The sequence below is a fragment of the Pezoporus occidentalis genome, unplaced genomic scaffold, assembly GCF_034315485.1.
Source record: "Pezoporus occidentalis ecotype Australia unplaced genomic scaffold, CSIRO_AGI_Poc_V1 ctg12, whole genome shotgun sequence".
In the NCBI taxonomy this organism is placed as follows: Eukaryota; Metazoa; Chordata; class Aves; order Psittaciformes; family Psittacidae; genus Pezoporus; species Pezoporus occidentalis.
This window is the reverse complement of record NW_026912994.1, coordinates 2691366-2710024: the sequence shown is the minus strand read 5'-3', so window position 1 is coordinate 2710024 and position 18659 is coordinate 2691366. Positions and strand designations below refer to the sequence as shown.

At 37.6% G+C, this 18659-nt stretch overlaps 1 protein-coding gene across 13 annotated transcripts in view; it reads right to left on the bottom strand.

Moving 5' to 3' along the window:
- NCKAP5 (NCK associated protein 5) overlaps nucleotides 1-18659 on the bottom strand; it is a 530111-nt gene that overhangs the window by 61669 nt on the left and 449783 nt on the right. For 12 of the 13 annotated variants that reach the window (XM_062605646.1, XM_062605676.1, XM_062605694.1 and 9 more), the window contains 3 exons: nucleotides 8576-8680; nucleotides 4992-5183; nucleotides 628-4484 (listed from right to left, as the gene is read on the bottom strand). In XM_062605646.1, coding sequence (XP_062461630.1) covers nucleotides 628-4484; nucleotides 4992-5183; nucleotides 8576-8680 — 4154 coding nt within the window. Of the gene's footprint in view, nucleotides 1-627; nucleotides 4485-4991; nucleotides 5184-8575; nucleotides 8681-16911; nucleotides 17167-18659 lie in introns of those variants that run through there. The other variant, XM_062605715.1, reaches the window with a different exon arrangement.

Genomic DNA, 18659 nt, shown 5'->3' with positions numbered 1-18659 from the left:
TGTTTAAAGTAACCTCTCTGTATCTTTCTGTCTCTAAACCTTTGAGTGATAAATGTTTCTAAGTAGCCTTGATCAAACCTGTCACTTACAATTTCAGGTAGTATATCAATTTAGCCTTTCACATATAATGATTTATATTATATTTGGGACTGCTGTGGGCAAACTTGAAAACACAATATAGCAATTGTTAAGTTCCGTGAATGAAGGTTGTGGTAGCTAGAAATGCAATTAATTCTGACTAGTTACCAAATATATGTCTGCTGGTTACAATACATGAAGATGGAATACATTAAAACATGTACCTAAATATTCCCAATCTTTACACACCATCTGCTAAGATTCTTGATTTCTGGAATTATTTGAATTTCTATCAACTTGGATGTAACTTGTCATTTTTTAATTTCAAAGACCACTGGTTTGGTTAACAAAGTAACATGAGCAAAATTATCACCTCACTATTAATGTTTTGGGGGTCTTTTTTGTGCAGAGATTCACATCCTGATTGTCTACCTACTAATTACTACTATGCATTCTTAGCCTATGAGAAACACATTGAACTTAGAATTTGATCAGTTGTAAAGGTACAGTGTACAACAACACATCCCAAACCGTGTTCCAGAGTTTTACCTGTTTAAAAGCTCTTTCATAAAACTGTCTTTTGGTGAGGACGCAGATGTGCTGGAACCTTTGCCTTGCTCACACTCAATCTCACCAAGAGTGTCTTGCAAAGGTTTCAGAATTTTGCTCTCCATGGCATCAGCTAAAATATCACCATTGTCTGCTTTCCTGTTAATTTCATTTTCTGTTTCACAGTGTTGTTCAGCTTTCTTTTTTTCTTTTTTTCTATCCAATTTTGCCTGCTTAATTCCAAATCCTGAAATTCTTGCATCTTTTTTTTCTACCTTTGTTTTAGGATCATCAGTCTTCCGGCTACTCAGTGCTGGGAGCTTACTCTTTCGAAAGCCAAACCAACTAGCTATAGAGGGCCCAGTCCTTTGTTTAGTCTCTGTTGTGGGAGATTTAGCTTGTCCCTGACCCTTTTGCACATTTTCTTGGATGCATAGCATGACTTTTTCCTCTATTGTAGGTTGCAGAGCTGCAGAACTCAAAATATTGGCACCCTTCTCAGAGGCTTCTGCCAACTGTAAACACATTTGCTGTTTTCGTGACTTTGTTGCTTCCAGTTTCTGAGAACACTTTATTCCATCTGAGCTTTGAAATGATGAAGATTGTTTGGAAGATACAGAAACTGATGCTTCTAGTTCTAGTTCCAGTTCTGCTGGTAGAACACTTTTTTTACTATGAGCTTCATGTTGAAAACTTTCAGTGTTTTTCTCAGTCTGGACAGACAGGCTGCGTGCATCTTTCTGAGAAAATAGTTTGTTTCCATTGCATTTTGAAGTGCTGTGAAACAGGTCTAGTTTTGGAGATGATCTGAAGGGCAGTTTGCTTGGGCTTCCATGCTGGCTATTGCAACTAGTTGCATTTCCAAGAGAGCCTTGTCTGGAATAGGAATTTTCTGTGGTTTCAGGAGTATATGAAAGAGTCACTGGTGTCACTGCTGACCCAGGAATGGGCTTGATTTGAAGTCCTTCTATGGATGAGTTCTGCCTTGTTAGAGAATTTCCTCTATCAGAAGTGTTTGTAATAATCTGAGTCCGTACTTTTCCGAGACCTTCTGTTGCAGGGGCAGAAGGCTTTTCCCCTGTATGAATGCTGAAACTCTGACTGCGAGCTTTAGCTCCATTCATGCCCAGAGCTGGCTTCAAGTGTGACTTGTTACTAGAAGAAACAGATCTCTTAACTAATTTGTTTTCTAATCCATCTACTCTGTCTACCACCAAGTTGGAGTTTTCATGTGAATGAGGTGATGCTGCATCCATACCAAGTCCCACACTAAAACTGTGTTTTACTTCAGTACCAGACTTAGAGTCTTTTAATTCAGCATCCGTTGTACTTCCACTGGTTACACATATAGATTCATTTTGCTTGTACTTACTTGAACTCACATTACTTTTGGAAGCTGCATTTATACTGTCTTTTTCCTGTTTCCCTGGTACAGTAGAACTCTTGCGAAGTTGGGGGGATTTGACAAATAACTTCAGTCCTACAGGGAGACGGGTTTTCATTCCTTTCTCATTCGAGTTTTGGGCAGCATGTGCAGTTTCACTACCATGAAACAGTGTTGACAATGGGGAATTGTTTACCTGAGATAGTAAAGGCTCACTTGTGCTTGTGGCATGACATTGAGGAGTTGCAGGGAGAATGTTTGGCACCTTTTGTGTCTGATCTACCCCACTGTCACAGGAAATACCTTTTTTTCTGGAATATGTGTCTTGTGAAGAAGTTGTTTCCAATGATGGAAAACCTAGAGAAAAGGACTTGGCTGTTTGAAAATCTGTGTTAGGAAATTCACGATTCCTGTGGAAACCCAGCTGATTAGGGCTTTTTGGGCAGACTTGCTTTGTGGAAACATTGGGAAGCTCTTGGCATGCACTATGGGGTTGCTGAGATATGCTCTTATTTTGCATAATTGCTTCTGCATTTTCTTGAAGGGAAGATAATTCAATTTTGGCCCCAGAAGTTGCATTTTCTCTTTGCAATTCATGACTAGATTGACTATGAAAGCCAGAGTTCACAGTTCCTTTTGATGGTGATGATTTCAGTATATTTTTTGCTGTTTCACTGGGACCAGCTCCTCCTAATTTTACCACTACAGGTGGTGAATGAGCATAATCAGGCTGAATCAACAAGGATGTTGACCTGCCTGGAGGAAGGGGTGGGGATGGTGATCGAGTTTCTACATTTGCTAAATCACAATGGAAGTCTCTGGTTGGAGGTTCTCCATAGTCAGTGGGCTCTATAAGGTGCTGAGGCAACAGTGGTGATGCTGGATTCTGACTCTTTGGATACTTTGAACGGTCACTTCTGCCTGGATGTTTCAAGGTAGGCAGGGGGTGGATAGGGGTCTTTGGAACCTGAAAGTCGACCTTTGAGTCAAAATGATGAGGTGGACTTTGTGCCTTTTTGAATCTTGAAAGCTTTACAGGTGGCAGAGCAGGTGATATTTCAAGGGCTGCAGGGCCTACTGCTTCAGCTACAGGTGTGTCCCCATTCTCTGTCATCGCAGTTTTTTGTGGAGAAAATTTACCTCTGCTTGGTATTTTAGTCAAGTTTGGCTTTCGATTGATTCCTGAATGCACAGTAGAGCTTGAATTGCCCTTGTATGTTGCATCATACACTGGCTTTGCTAGTTTTTGTCGTGGAGTATTCTGTGGCATCATTCTTCCACAGTGTGAAGATTCACCGCAGGTCATGGTGACAACTGTGTTTTTATTCCCTGTATTATCTTCAAGAGTCTTTTTCTCAGTTTCATCTTCAGGTCTTTCTAAAGAAGCGTAGTTTCTAGCATTGGTTCCTGTCTGCAAACCAGTTATTCCCTGAGGTATAAATTCAGTATCTTCTGCACTGGATGTAGTTTGTGGCTGGTTGATTGAAATTTCATTTCTTGTTACAGTGACAACTCCAGTTTGATGTGAGCTGAATTCAATAGGCTCACCATCCTCAGCATCAAATATTACTGTAATGCACTCTTCAGAAGAGGTCTCTTTTATAACCTTTTGTTGTTTAATGAAATTACATGTCTTTGGCCTAATGTCTGAGGGAGCAGATATCTTTTTTTCCTCTTTGTCAGTAGATACAAACTGAGAATTCTCCGTGTCTTTGAGCATGTCAGAGGTCTTCATGTACTTCTCAGTAAAAGGAGTTGCTAATAAATCTGATGGACTTTTCTCATCACTGCTTTCTATATGCAATTCATCCAAGACTTCATTGTCATCAGTATCTGAAAGCTGAAAATTAAGGTCCTTCCAGCCTATATTAGCATGGCTTTGATATAACTGTAACTCAGGCGGCTTTGCTCTGGTGCATGATTTTACTTCTGCCTGAAATCCACTGACAAAACTAGTCAATTTTTCAGGTCTTTCCTTTGAATTAAAATATGAACTTCTTTCTGGCAAGTGTTTCCTATTAGGATCCCAGTCAAAGAGACTGTCAGAAATGCTGTGAGTTAATTTGTTACAATAGGTCCTGCAGTCTTTGCTTGGTACTTCCTGCAGCAACAGTAAGGATGAAGAATCGTCATCTGCATCATCATGTGAATCTGAATCATAAGAGAATGTTTTGTTACGTTCAATGCAAATACTTCCTATTTCTGTTGGCTTACAGTAAGTCTGTTCATTATGGCCACCACATTTAACTCCAGGGGAATATATTCCTTCATTAGAGTTCATGCAGTCTTTGTAACCCCATTTTGATATTACTGAAGGTGATTCAAGTAGTATTTTTTTCTTCTGTAATTTCTTCAGCCCTTCTAAGATATGGTTTTCCTTGATACGAGTTGGAGGTAGATCATCTGCAGGACTTGAGAGGTTGCTTGGGAGCGAAGAGCCAACACTTACTCTTTTATCCCAGCTCACAGATAACTGTTGAAACAAAATAAAATTCACGTATTACTCACATGTGCTGTTAATAAAAAGTGTTACCATTTTAGAAAACAGATATAGGAGTTGCATAGGGTATTACATTTCCTCCACTGCTATTAATAACAATTTTCTTTTTTAATAAAGGATTTCATAGTGGTGTGAAGGCTACAGCACATTTAAAACCTGTAGGAAGAACAATATGAATGGAAGGATTAAGATAAAGAAGAAGAGCAATTTGGACTGTGAAAGACAGAATAAATGCCAGAATAAATGAGGAAACTGTGCGCAAACTGGAGTGATAAAGGAATTGTTAAAGAAGAATTAAAAGGGGGAGAGTGAAAGGGAGGGAGACATTTGGGACAGAATCCTTACTGATTTCAGTGACAACTGTTTTAAATATAAAAGAGAGAGGAAAATGAAAAAAAATCTCTGAAATACGCAGCTTTTCAATTTATCTTGTTTCAGATTAATTTACGCTAATAAATGAAGAAAATTAATTTGATTTACCTTTTTGCTGCATGTCTTTCCGTCATTCCACGTGTAGGAAGAACTGCTGGAATATTCACTGCAAGCACTTGAGAGGGAGAGTTCACTGCTACTGCAGCTGCTCCGGGGATACAGGCGGCTAGGACCTGTCATATTTAATTGACTCTGGCATTTCAAAACGGGTATACTGGATTTCACATTCTGCTGGCGTTCCTAAAATATGAGAAGCAATAGAAATATCTTACGGGTGGAAAAAGATCATTTAACTTCCTCTTGATTAAGAAGGACAAAGAAAAAGCAAGTAAGCTACTTATGCATTCCTGTTATGCCATTAGCATCTGGTGAATTTAATACCGAGAACTAAATTACAAATTGCTAAAATTTGTCAGGGCAAAAATCCACAATCCTCCATATTTTCTTCTTTATTCTCAAACCAATATTCTGCTATTCTTTTGCTAACGATTATTCTATTTGAATTATGCTTTGTATATAAGCAGTGTGCCAGAGTAAGATACAGAAAACAAAGTTACAAGAATACAAGTACATCTTGACAACCGCATTATAGCCCTACAATGTAACTGATGAGGCTGTGCACCCCGGACAAGGTAAATTAATTTAGTATCCCAGCCAGAATGTCCACTGAGAATGGAATCTCTCCATTACAGTCTAATTTTGGTTTCCTATCTAGTTCAAAGCTTTGTCTAAGAAACTCTCTGACGTAGGACAATCCATCTTTGTGTCGCTTGCAGACAGCTGAAGCCTCTTGCTTATGCAATTTATTGACACTTTATGGCTGCCTTTAGTACTTGTGTAGTTATCGCCCTTCTCCAAATGCAATTTCAGCTGACTGTGACTAAGTGCCAGCTTTGAGGAAGAGAGTAATGAAGAGCAGATAGCACTTTAGGTAAAATATTAAACCTCTGTAGGAGTATCTAGGATGCCTTTAATTTGTTTTCAAACTAATACTCTTGTGCCTAACAGTGTTAGAGCTTCTTTAATGTTAAGTGCCTGCACCATTCTATTATGCTATTCTCCAGCTCCCTTACAGAGTCAGACATCTTTTTAATTACCAGGAACACCAGACAGAATGACATGGCTACCTGAAAGCAGGTTGTAGTGAGGTAGGGGTTGGTCTCTTCTCCCAAATATCAAGCAATAGGATGAGAAGAAACAGCCTCAAGTTTTTCCAGGGGATGTTTACATTGGGTGTTAGGAAAAGTTTCTTCACTGAAAGGATTGTCAAGCATTGGAACAGGCTGCCCAGGGAAGTGGTGGAGTCACCATCCCTGGAAGTATTTAAAAAATGTATACAGGTGGCACTTAGTGATACGGTTTAGTGGTGGACATGGCAGTATTAGGTTAATAGTTGGACGCAATGATTTTAAGTTTGTTTTCCAACCTAAATGATTCTATGATTCTATATGACTCTGTTTCATAAAACTTTGCTTCAGATTTCATTAAAGCAAGCTAAAATATTTATTGATTTTGCATGTAGATATACCCCAAACTAATTTTGCTTAGATAAAAATTTTAACTTTATATTCACGAAGATACATGAAATATGAAGTTACTGAATCCACAAAACAATTATTGAAACCGTATATGCACTAGACACAGCTTCTTCATGCTAATGTCCAAAAAAATGCTGTTTGTAGGCGCTTCTCATACGCTAGCATGTTTGTTGCCCTCCTGCTAATTTCTTCCATTTATTCTCCCATGTCCTCCCATTTATTACCACAAGGGTTGAACCTTTTTTCAGTTAAATGGGAGAGCAGAATTTTTACTGCTGAGGAGTTCATCAGTACAGCTGCTCATTGCTCAACTGACATAATAATGTTCTGTTTTTGACAAACGTAACTACAGGGCAAACCATTATTCTCTGTCACAGGCAAAACCTATGAATGGAAAAATCATTTAGAGGTAGCAAGAGAACATTTCACCTCCGGGAATTATTGCTACATGTCCTCCTATGAAGTCAAAGGAGTAGCCTTTAAATCTACGGATCTGGGAAGAATACATCTTTCAGTGTGAGGCAGGCTGATGTCTGTGTTTTGGGCTCTGAAACAGACTTTCTTGCCTTGTTGAGACAAATTACTCTTTATTTATGACATCGTGGTTCACATGGGAGTCCCTCTCTTACCAGCTTCCCCAGCTATGACAGTGTCATTCCCTGTAAGGTTGACTATAGAGAGGCCATTGGCAGCATCTGCTTCTTTTGGCTGTTTTGTTGCCTTTCAGCTATGGCACCCAGAAAACATGTCATATCAAATTTTTGCCCTTTATACTCGGCTATGTTCCAGTCATCACAGTGTATAAGGGAAGGATGCCTGTAAAACCATTTCCTATGAGAGTCTCATGTCAGAGGAAAGAGATCACAGTGTACTGACAAGTACTGCCTTCCCCTCCTGTCATCTTCAGCTAGTCTGAGAGCCTTTCCATCCCCTCACTGTTTCCATTTCACCTAAAGAGAGGAGAAAGGCCTTTGGTACTACAGTTTTAGCAGTGGGAAAAATGGAGATATCCAAGGAAAGCGAATGAACAGTGTATTAGTGTAATCCTCTGTATTGTTTAAGAAAGGAGAAGACGTGCAAAAATATTGCACCATTACATATGCTGAAGTAGGATATCCACCCAATTTCTACACTGCATTCAGATCACTGAGGGTGGAATTTTCCCATGCAGTTTGCTTTTATTCTTGTAATTATCTGAGAAAGTACTTCGAATAATATGTTTATGATGCATTCATTAAATATATTTAACTAGCTTACATGTCTATAACTGTCATGGTGAAATTTTAATTTTGTAATTAAGACTCTTAAGTCACTACCTTCAATGAAATTAAAAAGGCCTGAAAGTAGTATTACAATTTAAACACACCATTTTCACTAGAAATCACAGAAAATGGAATCAGACTGTTAGACAAAAAAATATGTTAGAAAAAACTAACCTGAAGGCTTAATTACATATCAAGCAAAGGTGCTTCGCATTTTTGTGAACCTCTGAAACAATGTGTTTTCATTAAAGTATGTATTACAAGGGAGATTACATTTTTGTTGACACTACTATACTTCAAAGTCATACACAGGTTCAATGCTCCATTCTTGTCTTCCTTCCCCCTATGTGACTTTTGTTTTTTAAGCTACTTTTCTCTTTGACAATGAAACATGAAAGCCACACTGGCTAACGTTTTGCCAAATAAGCACAAAGCTAACCCCATCTGAAAAAAAAAATGCAGAGCCCCTGAATTTTTAAAAGTTCATACATAATATATCATAAAAGTGGGATGAATAATACGGTGTATGGGCTTTAATAAAAAGCTCCTTGACCATTTCTCAGAGATTCTGAGATGTAATCAATACCCAAAAAGGTATACTGGGGACATTGCTAAGATTTACGCTTTTTTTGCACAGAGTGACACTATCTGCTTACTATATCAACTGAGGACACAATATTAAATTTCAGAGAACAGAAGAAAGAAGTATTGTTATCTGCCTCAACAGTGTTTCAATTCAGAGCTCTGCTTTATGGCTCATCCCTGGCATCAGACTTCAGAGGCAAAAAGCAGGGTCCCAAATAAGGGGTACAAGGACAGCACAAAAACTCACGTGAATTTGAGCATCAGCAGTTCGAGACTGCATCAGGCTTCTGTTTCGTTCTACTTCTGAAAGCAAATCCCCAGATGAGAGGTCTAAGATGCGTGAATGGAGTTTCTGGGGGAGCAGAAGGGAATGAGAAAAACATAAGCATTTGTCAAATATGCAGCAGATCAGCATTTCTAAAATTCCAAACTCTGCTGTTAAATTTCAAGGGAAAAGAAGACCCCAAGGTAAAAGAGTATTTCTTCTAATTTGAAACATTGCTCTTTGTGCTTACTTTGTCCAAGACTTCCTGTCTGCAAAACAGATCACTCTTTATCCAAAAGAAACTCTACTTCTTCTAGTCACTGTTTTGCAACTTATCATTACTTCACATGCAACAATGACAAATGAACGCAAGACCCACCATTATCTATAGAGTTTGACAGGTTTCAGGAAAAAAGGCATAAAAATGAACTACAAAATTAACATTTATAAATCAATCAACATGTTAATGTTGTTTTAATTTTGAACTGTTACACCTTGAGTGAATGATTGCAGAAGTGACCCCATTTTTAAACAGCATTGATCTGCTGAAGGCCTCCTTTGCACACATTTTAACTCAAAGTCATTACTGTCATCTGTTAGGAACAATTAATGTGAATAGAAAATAATTGCATCGGGGAACTAGGGGACTCAGAGGAATTTCTGCATTAATATTCACATGCTGTTCAATTATAAACACAGTTCTTTTTTTCAGTTTTGCTTGGAAGGATGGAAAGCTGTGCCTTTTCCTCCATGTTCACCTGTATACTAATTACAAAGGCTTTCAGTGTGCGTTAAGCCTGATTTGCTTTAATTGCAGTTTCAATAAAATCCATGGTTTATGTGAATGCCTTGGCCAATGACTTCAAAAGAATAAGCATCTGCAGCCCTGTCAGTCATTGGACCAACATATCATTTAACAGGCAGCATGGATCTGACTCACAGCCCACTGAAATCAATAAAAAAGGACTTAAAAAAAACCAACCAAACAAAAGGACTTTGGATCAGGCTTTTTTCATTTCTCCAATAATTCTCCAGGCTTGCAACATGAGAGACTAAATCTACGCCCTCCACAGCACCAGGATATTCAATCTGGAGGAACGAATGGAGCAGACCTGACCAGGGTGCTTTGCTAGGGGGACCCTGTGAAGGATGCAAACCATGGAGACTTGTCGAGGCTGCGTGAGCAGTCCATCACCCAGCACATCCAAAAGCCTTGGTCAAAGAAGGAAAAGAAACTGTAGCACAAAAGCCCTTCCACGCTGTGCAGTAGCAGTAACAAGAAGACACTTCTTTGCAGAGCCCCGAAGCATCAGTCAAACACAATCTTATGCCCAGCTAATCCCCAGCCTGCTCTCTTGGTACCCACTGCAGAAATTTGCTGCTAGAGAACAAAGCAGGCACCAGTCCTACAGCTTCTGTTATCTGCATGCTGCGCTTCATGCATCTATTTCAGGAAAACTAGCTTTTTTTTTTCTTCTTTTCTTTCTTTTTTTTTTTTTTTTAAATTTGGGAGCAATTTCTCAATATTTCCATATTCATTCAGGAGGTACTATCTGTTGCAGACAGATTATGGAAAATATTTTCAATGATCAATATCCTGTATAAACATATTTTGTCCAATATATTGTTGAATAGATTGAAATGCTACAAGCATTCAGTATCCAAGATACTTTTCATTATACTATTTACTATATCCAGGCCCTGTGTTTTATAACATCAGTGATGTCTGTCCCTTAGTTATTCAGTGTGCACCTTTTAAAGTGTTATTACTCGAGTTACTGTCAGGTATTTGTTCAAGATTAAAGCTCCAGGTAAAATGCCTTCCCAAACTCACAGATTTACTGACTTAGTACACGTGTTATTCTTGACAATAATTCCAACTGCATCATTGAACCACCAGAAAATTGCACTGTTTTCAGTATCAGGACTCACCGATGTTCTGAACAAGTGGTGTACTTGCTGTTTGCAAAGGAATTAACTACTTTCTCCAGTGAAACCAGTCACCTGATTTTTGCTTCCAGAGATATTTTAGCAGAAGTTACTATAGCCCAATCTGAGCATTAGAGATGATGACTGCAGACATATGCAATGGATGAACATTTATACTTCAACATTTATTTTCCCAGAAAAAAAGTGTTCTAGAAATATTGGCATAGGAATTTTAGAGCTGTAAAACTGTCTTCTCATTTTTTCAGCAAGGCATTTTAAATACTTCATTACTTAAATGGGAACATATATGCATCTCAATAAGGGAAATTAAATATACCCCTACAGCATCATCCAATGGAATTTAGCATGTTGCTGTTATTGCCCGTATCAGACATAAGAGCAGAGATCAGCTCAACTGGAACAGGCAGAAAACAAACAATTTTTTGGCCAGTGATAAGATGTTGCCTAGCAAAGTGGGCTGTAAATGGCTCAGAATTCTGGGGGTCCCCCCACACTGGCTCAGTGACCAAAAGGGATGGGATGCACGTGGGTCATGCTGTTTTCAAATCACTACCGGTGTTAAATTCTATGACTCTATAAAACTGTCATAACAAAGGTGAATCAGCAGAATAAAATGATTAACAAAGAAGGAAAATACATGCTCAAGATGTATAATGTGATTACATTTCTGTATCAAACAACAGATCATCACATTGGGAATATTTCCACACACACATATGCAAATAAACTAACAGACACACAGCCAGCACAATGACTAGCATTAACAAACAGCATAAGAAAGTTTGAGATCATTAATTAAATATAGTCACACAGCACTGAAGCAAGTCATCCGATTACAAAAGAAAAATGATAAGAAAATTGTTTTTCTTTCATTTATGTTTTTCTTTCCCCCACTCCATTTTCTAATTAAAAAAATGGGAAAAAAACTATTTGTTAAAAACCTCATTAATGATCCATTTAAAATGAAGTAACAGATTGTGCTAACTATGCATCGTTTCTGATTTCTTCTCAGATACGCAAAATGTACTTTGTCCTTTATGGTTATTTTCAGATGACAGTCACATAACTAGATCAAGGAGCTTGAAAATTGTACAATATTAAAATCACTGTTGATGCTATTATGATGCAATGCAATGAAAGGAGAACAGCACAGAATGACTTCCACAGAAAACATCACATCAATTTAAATGAATACTTATATATAAAACTGAGGAGTTACAACTATAAATCCAAGCCATCTGCCCCATTTTTCGGTGCCCTATGTAACAATAGGAAACTGAGAAGTATTTGTACCTGGTGGGGAATGTCTGCGCCTCTCTGAACAGAGGAAGCACTGGGCTGCACAACAAAAACCATTATGGAAGTTAATACAGCATGCCCAGACCAACTTAAGTGGAAATTAGCTTGTACTGAGTACTGCCAGGGCAGGCATGAACTAAAACATTCTTAGCATGTTAGCTAGACTAGACCCATGCCTCTACAGAAAGTGGGTGCTGAGAGGTACAGAAGCCCAGGCAGAGCAGGCCTCTTCGGCTGCTGGTGACAGCAGCAAAAAGTTCCTCCTTCACCTGTGACACTGATGCAGAAAAAGCCGTGCCTTTTATGGCTCAATGTCAAGATTAACTCCTGAAATCCACATAAAAAATACAACCAAAGTAACTGATAATTTAGGTGGAAAACTATTATATCAAGTGCAATAGGAAATACAATTATCTGGCAGGCAGATTACCAATCCATTAAATAGTAGGTCAGTTCCCCTTCCCCCAGAGGCATCCTTATTAAGGCTTTCTAGGAAGATAAAAGAAGGTTACTACCTGCTGGCATGAGGCAATATTACAGAGAGATTCCCCTAACTATTCTGCCTCTTGACTGTATCTGTGCAGAATATCTATCAGTTCCCATCTCCTTTTTGAAACATCTAATGGACTACAGCATTGCAGGAACAATTTTCAATGAATTATGCCCAACTGTAACGGCTCTCCAATATTGGCTGAGTTAATTGCTATTAAATCAATTGGCTTTGCTTTTCTCACATGAACCAAAGTCCATCACTCACAAAGAAGAAATCCTCTCTCAATTCTAAGGAGACACTTTAATCGTAGTGCTCTGTGCCAGAGCTGTAAATGTTTGTTTGTTGCATGTGACCTCCTCCCATCTTTGCTGTTATCTCAGCATCACACACCTGTACAGACTGCTCTCCTACATGACCTGACCACTGTAATTGGACTGCCAGGGAATATTTTTTTCTGCAGCCTTCACACCACTCGTTTTTAATAATTCTCTGCACAAAGAAGATTCCCCTAAAGTCCACAACAACAGCAACACCACTGCTCCAATTCCACCCTTGTTGTACCAAATGAGATACATCTTAGTAATTCCACCAAAACCATGTAAAATAATGTGCCACACAAGAAGAGTGCCGATATGGTCATCTCTTTACAGGTGTGATAGAGGCTCATGATAGAAAAAAGCTCTTTCTAGCTGACATTTTTTCCCCAACCATCTGATCTGTCTCACTTTCCTGTTCCCTTGTTCATCTTTAATTCTTGTATCTATCAGAAGCAGACTGCAGCTATGAATTAATCACATCTATGATGAGCTTTAGTTTCAAAGGTCTTACAGAAATAGTACTCTGCACTATATTTCCATTACAAAACGGAAGACAGCAGACTAAAAAAGAAAAAAATATTATTAGGTATGCTATTTACGTAGTATTAGTTTATACAGAAATACAATCTTTCATGAAACTAAATCTTGATTTTTTTTTGTCCTTAGATACGTTGCAGAGGGATGTTTAGCTGGAGGTGACAGAACATCCTTCACTTATTCCATCAGAACTTACCTAGATCAAGAACATGCACTGCTCGAAGTATGAAATGAGGACTTTTTGTACACTAAATACTCTGAAATAAGGAGAAAGTTAAATATTTTTAAGAAAAAAAAGATTTTTGCATTTCTGCACAGAAGTAAACAGTTAATGTGATTTTTTTGGGTGCCAGTTCTGGGAATAGAATATGGCCTTACAGGCTTCATAGTAACATCATATAGGTCTATGTCTCTACATTTTCACAAGTGTGTTAAAAATAGACCAAGCTTTAAAGGATAAGGAAATAAGAAAACAACTGTCAGTCTGTGGAAGGGAGGAGAAAATCAGCATTTTCAAAGGAAGAAACACTAAGTTAAGATACTAAATTTTCTTGCCCTCAGCATTTGGGTAGCATTCTGAGTCCATGTTCAGGTTCCCTTGTAGTAACAGGACAACTCAACAGTCCTTCTGGATTTATATATTTTGTTTATAAAATGTTACATGTTTACAGGTTTGTCTATTTGAGACTATTCCACAACAAATATTTAGACTTGTATTTTCACTTGCACACAGAGCAACTATGACCAATCAATCCGTACTAGTGCAGTTCCTTAAGCACCAAAATATTGCATCAAGCAGCCGAGGGAAAGAAAACGGCAAAGTATCAGTAAAGCATGGGAGTAAACAGAGGTTCATTACAGCTCCCTTCGTGCCCTGTTCTGTTGCTTCAGATCATCCCCTGGAAAAAGTGAATAAAGATCTGCAGTATGGGTAACAGGAGTTAGTCAGAAGAGACATCTAGGAGAACATGCAATAGTCTACTTGTTAGGTAACTCCTTTCTCCGACTGTTGGAGCTAAAATTTGAGTGAGGAACTAACAGCCTTTGACCATTTAAAACACACCTTCCTTACCAAAAAAAATAAGACATATGCTCATCATTTCTTAGACCTCTAGAAGCTAGTAATATACCTCTGTGCAGGCAAAACATGTAACTTCTGATTGTAAAGCTAAAGCATCACACTAAGCTATTTTTTCTACTTCTCTGTTGCTACAGACCAAGCAGTTAACGAAGGTACTTGATGTTTGGCAAAAGTGTGGAACATGCAATGTCATACATCTCAGTCTGGAACAGGCAAAACAACTCAGAAGTTTTATACACCAGTGTACTTAGCACCAACATGCATGGTGTCTTTCATATTTAATATCTGGTTATATACTAAGGTTTGTCTGACAGGTTAACTAAAATTAATTTGTGCTGTATATTGCTGATAGGGTTCTCAACAGCAGTATCACAGGAGATTTACCACTACAGCTACAGTATTTATTTTTGGTGGAATGAGGTGGTTAATACACAGTAAGTGACCCCAGGATAACTCTTACAGTGGTATGAGCAGGCAGTTGGAGACTGCTATTTATTGGTCTTACCTACAGGTATGTCAAACATAGGAAACAATCACAAACATGCAGTATTGCTCAGTGGTAAGGGAAGAAGAGTTATGCATAAAATGAATATTAAAGGATTAACTATAGAATACATTTCAGTAAGCTAAATCAGTTGTTAGTACAAAAAAAAGACAGTTTCCAGCTATTCCAGGATTTTCAAGTCAAGAGGATTTTGATTTTCCATTAATCTAATAAAAATACTTCCATGAAACTTCCATTTCGATATTTTGCATTTGTTTTTGTTGGTTTTCACTCCTACTAGGCTGACTTTGCTAAAAAACCTAGAAGCTTTGTGATACAGAAGATGCTAGACTTCAGATTCAAACCCAGTATTAATAGTAGTTTGTCAAGTTCTACTGGCAAATTCTCCAGGCAAGTTTACTGAGACCTAACTGACAACACCCAAGACAAAGTACATAGGTACAATATTACAAACATTTGTATAGAAGATTAGGGTGCAAAAACTACATAAGCAAATCCTGTTAACACGGCAAATCCAGGACAAAAAAATAAAACAAAGGTTTCATTTGCATCTGCCTCAGATTTTCCAGGCTTGCTGCTCTCCATTATTATCAAGCCATACAAAGATGGCAAAAAACCTGTGAATTAGATTTCAGAGTAACCCAGAAGGTTAGAAACTTACATCCTAGGGTATGAACTGGGAGGTATTAAGCAGATATTTGATGCATAAACATAAGTAACATAAGCTCTCTGTATTCTTCAGAGAGTTGGCAACATTACTGTAAGCCTAAAATTATGCCTGTTCCAAATCTCTTAGTTTTATTAATTTTTATAAACTCCTTTAAATAAAAGTTACATTGAAAGACATAAAGTAATATTCCCTGATCCTACTTTTCATTTTATAACTCTATCAGTGTTTTCAAGCTCTGAGACTCCAAAGCGTTAGTTCTCATTTTAATAACACTATGGTAGGAGTCTGTAAATATTGCAGTAATAATTAAATGAGCTAATTTAATTTCTTAGGAAAATGTCTGTATAAAGTTCCCTGTGGTTTGTAATTACTGTAAAGTCAACAGTTTACATCAATGATCCGGTAATCAGCTAGTCAGAATGTAAATAATTAATGAAATAAATGTTTTCAGTGATCTTGCTCATGGAATACTCCTTGGAGTATGGTAAAACAGCAGTTTTATGAGAATAATATTGCAGAACAGTTAAGCCTTTTCTTGAGTACATATTTGTATTTTGTTTAAGTACATATTTGCATTTTGTTTCTTAATAATTTGGGTCAAACCAGTAAATGCTTTTAGTAAATGCCTTTCTATTGATCTAATTCTAATTAATATGTTAATTCCACTTTGCTAAATGACTGCCAACATTATGCAGGTGTTAGGAAGTATTGGGAACATCAGAGAGTGTATTCACAAACATTTCAGCATGGTCAGAATCAGTTTGGGAAACAACTTTATACTGAACATCTGTGACAAGGAAGAACTATACCACTAATCTTCTAAGGCATGCCTTACACATGCTATCTATGAATTAGCAGTAAAAAGGTGAGCTATTTTTTATTATTCCACTGTTTTAAGAAATGCTTTAACATGAAAACAGATTAAAAGTACTGTTTAAGTTTCAGTCTCGCTTATACAACAGACATTGCATTATCAATCATTATCTGCTTAAATACTACTCTCTAATTTCAACATGCTGCTAAATTGGTGATGCTAAAAGAGTCAGTGATAATCCTGCTAGCACAACGCAATTTTGGTCTATCTTTGTGATTCCTGCAGTTTAAAATTCATTTTCACATTCACTTTCTGACTATGCCCCAAAATCATCTAAAGGAATTAGGCAGAACTCAGTACGATCTTGTTATTGACATTTATGTTGATCGATGTTGTCTCTTACAGAATTGGAATCTACAGATCAATTCCCTTATTAGATTCGCTCTCAGTGCTGCCATGATCATTTTATCACAGAAGCTGCTGCCATCAAACGCTGCTTTATCACTTTATAATGGGATAAGCTGAAGCTTTCCTCTAGCATATAGCTGGAAATGAAAACTGTCTGAGCTCTAAATATTTCTTTCACAGATTTTCAAAATACCCTTATTAACTGCATATGTCTATTTTAAAAGCTATTTTAAACTCAATTTACCTAAACAGTAATAATTTTGTCCCACAACAAAATTCCAGTTCTCAGGGTGGTTAAAAAAAAAAGGCTAACACTGGAGACTGCCTTGGATCTGCTAATAACTTTCTTCCTGCAGAGCTGTGAGTCAGATGATAGAAAAAAAAATGAGACTAAGAATGAAGAAACAGAAGAACTAAAAAGGTCTCAGGAATGGTAAATGGTATTATATGAACACACAAACACATGTGCAAACACTCAACAAGCACACAGAACAAATACATACACAAGGGTCACTGCAAGTACTTTGTCTGGTTTTGAAAATACGAAGGGCTGTGGTATTTTTTAGGAGTGGTATTACAGCTCCTATTGAGAGAGGAGTTCATCACATAAATTTAAATCTCTGATAAAATAAATTAGCTTTTTTATTGCTAGGTTGAACTATGGGGCTATGATTGTTATGTATTGCTACAATATAAGTCTTAATGGCATTTTAGCCCTGTGGTGGTCAAACAGAAACCATTTCAAACCTTCTAAAGGCTATTAAAACATGTGCACATGTCTGGAAAATTAATACTATTATCTAATTCTAACCTTTTGCCTGTAGGAGGAAAAGGAGAGAGAAAGCTCAGGGAAGATGTTTCAGATCAATACACGGCAACTGAGAAGGATAAGCACTGTTTCACATGGAAGTTTACTGGCTGTGAACAGGTGATTCAAGTGAACAGATTCATCCTTATTTGGATTTCACTGACATAATTCACTTACTCAGAAGAATAATTTGAGAAATATGGGCATCATTTTTACAGTCCTTCCTCACTGCTGTTTCCCAAGGTCCAGCAACCTAGACATGGGAAAGGTTCATTCATTTAAATGACAGGAGCAGGAATTTGTCAAGGTTAATGTTGAATAAGCCATATTTTCTTTCCCTCAGTATTATGCATTTAAAGAGCATCATCATCCCTCCACCTTCTTTTTCTTTTTTCTTTTTTTTTCAGGTGGACTGAAAGGAGTTTAAAAGTAGAAGGATTTAAAGAAATACTTTTATCATTAGTTTAAGGCTCTTCTCTCTCCAACTCTAATGCATTGTTTTTGGCTTTAACAGAATCATTTCAAATAAGGAATGACTTTTTAGGAAGGTTTTCTTTAATACCTGGAGCACGGTACTTTATTCTACCCCATTTTCTTTAAAGCACTTACCTGAGGCATTGTTTAGAAAGAGTAAGTGGGCAGATTCCCAGCTGGTAAGAATTACTGGCTTCACTTCTTTTACTGAAATTGAAAGATTTTTTGCCAGCTCAGGAACGGTACCACAGACTTCCGTAACTTTTGCTGCTTTTCAGAAATAAAGCTTCTAGAAGGTCACTGTGTACGTATATTGTGGTTTTTCATTCTTGAAAGTATCAAATGTGACTACAAGATTTCCAATAGCAGACCAAGTTCTGAAACATTTATACTGCTAGACAAAAATCAAAAGGCTTGTGTGCAAGACAAAGAATGACCCTGTAGACTTGACAATCTGAACCAGCACCTCAAATCCTGGCTTCAGTCCTCTGTAATTCCACTGACCTTTTCTGGAGTGAGAACCCACAGAAGGATATTGCAATCAGCCTGGCCATGCAAGTACAGCTGAAACAGAGGAGAGGTGGGAGAGCCAGTGCTCGTGCCAACAAAGAGGATGCACCATATTGTGTGATATGAACATACAGACCTGTACTCCCCATGTTCATTTGCAACTCGCTCCTACTGCTGTAGCCAGAAAATGTCAGGAAAAC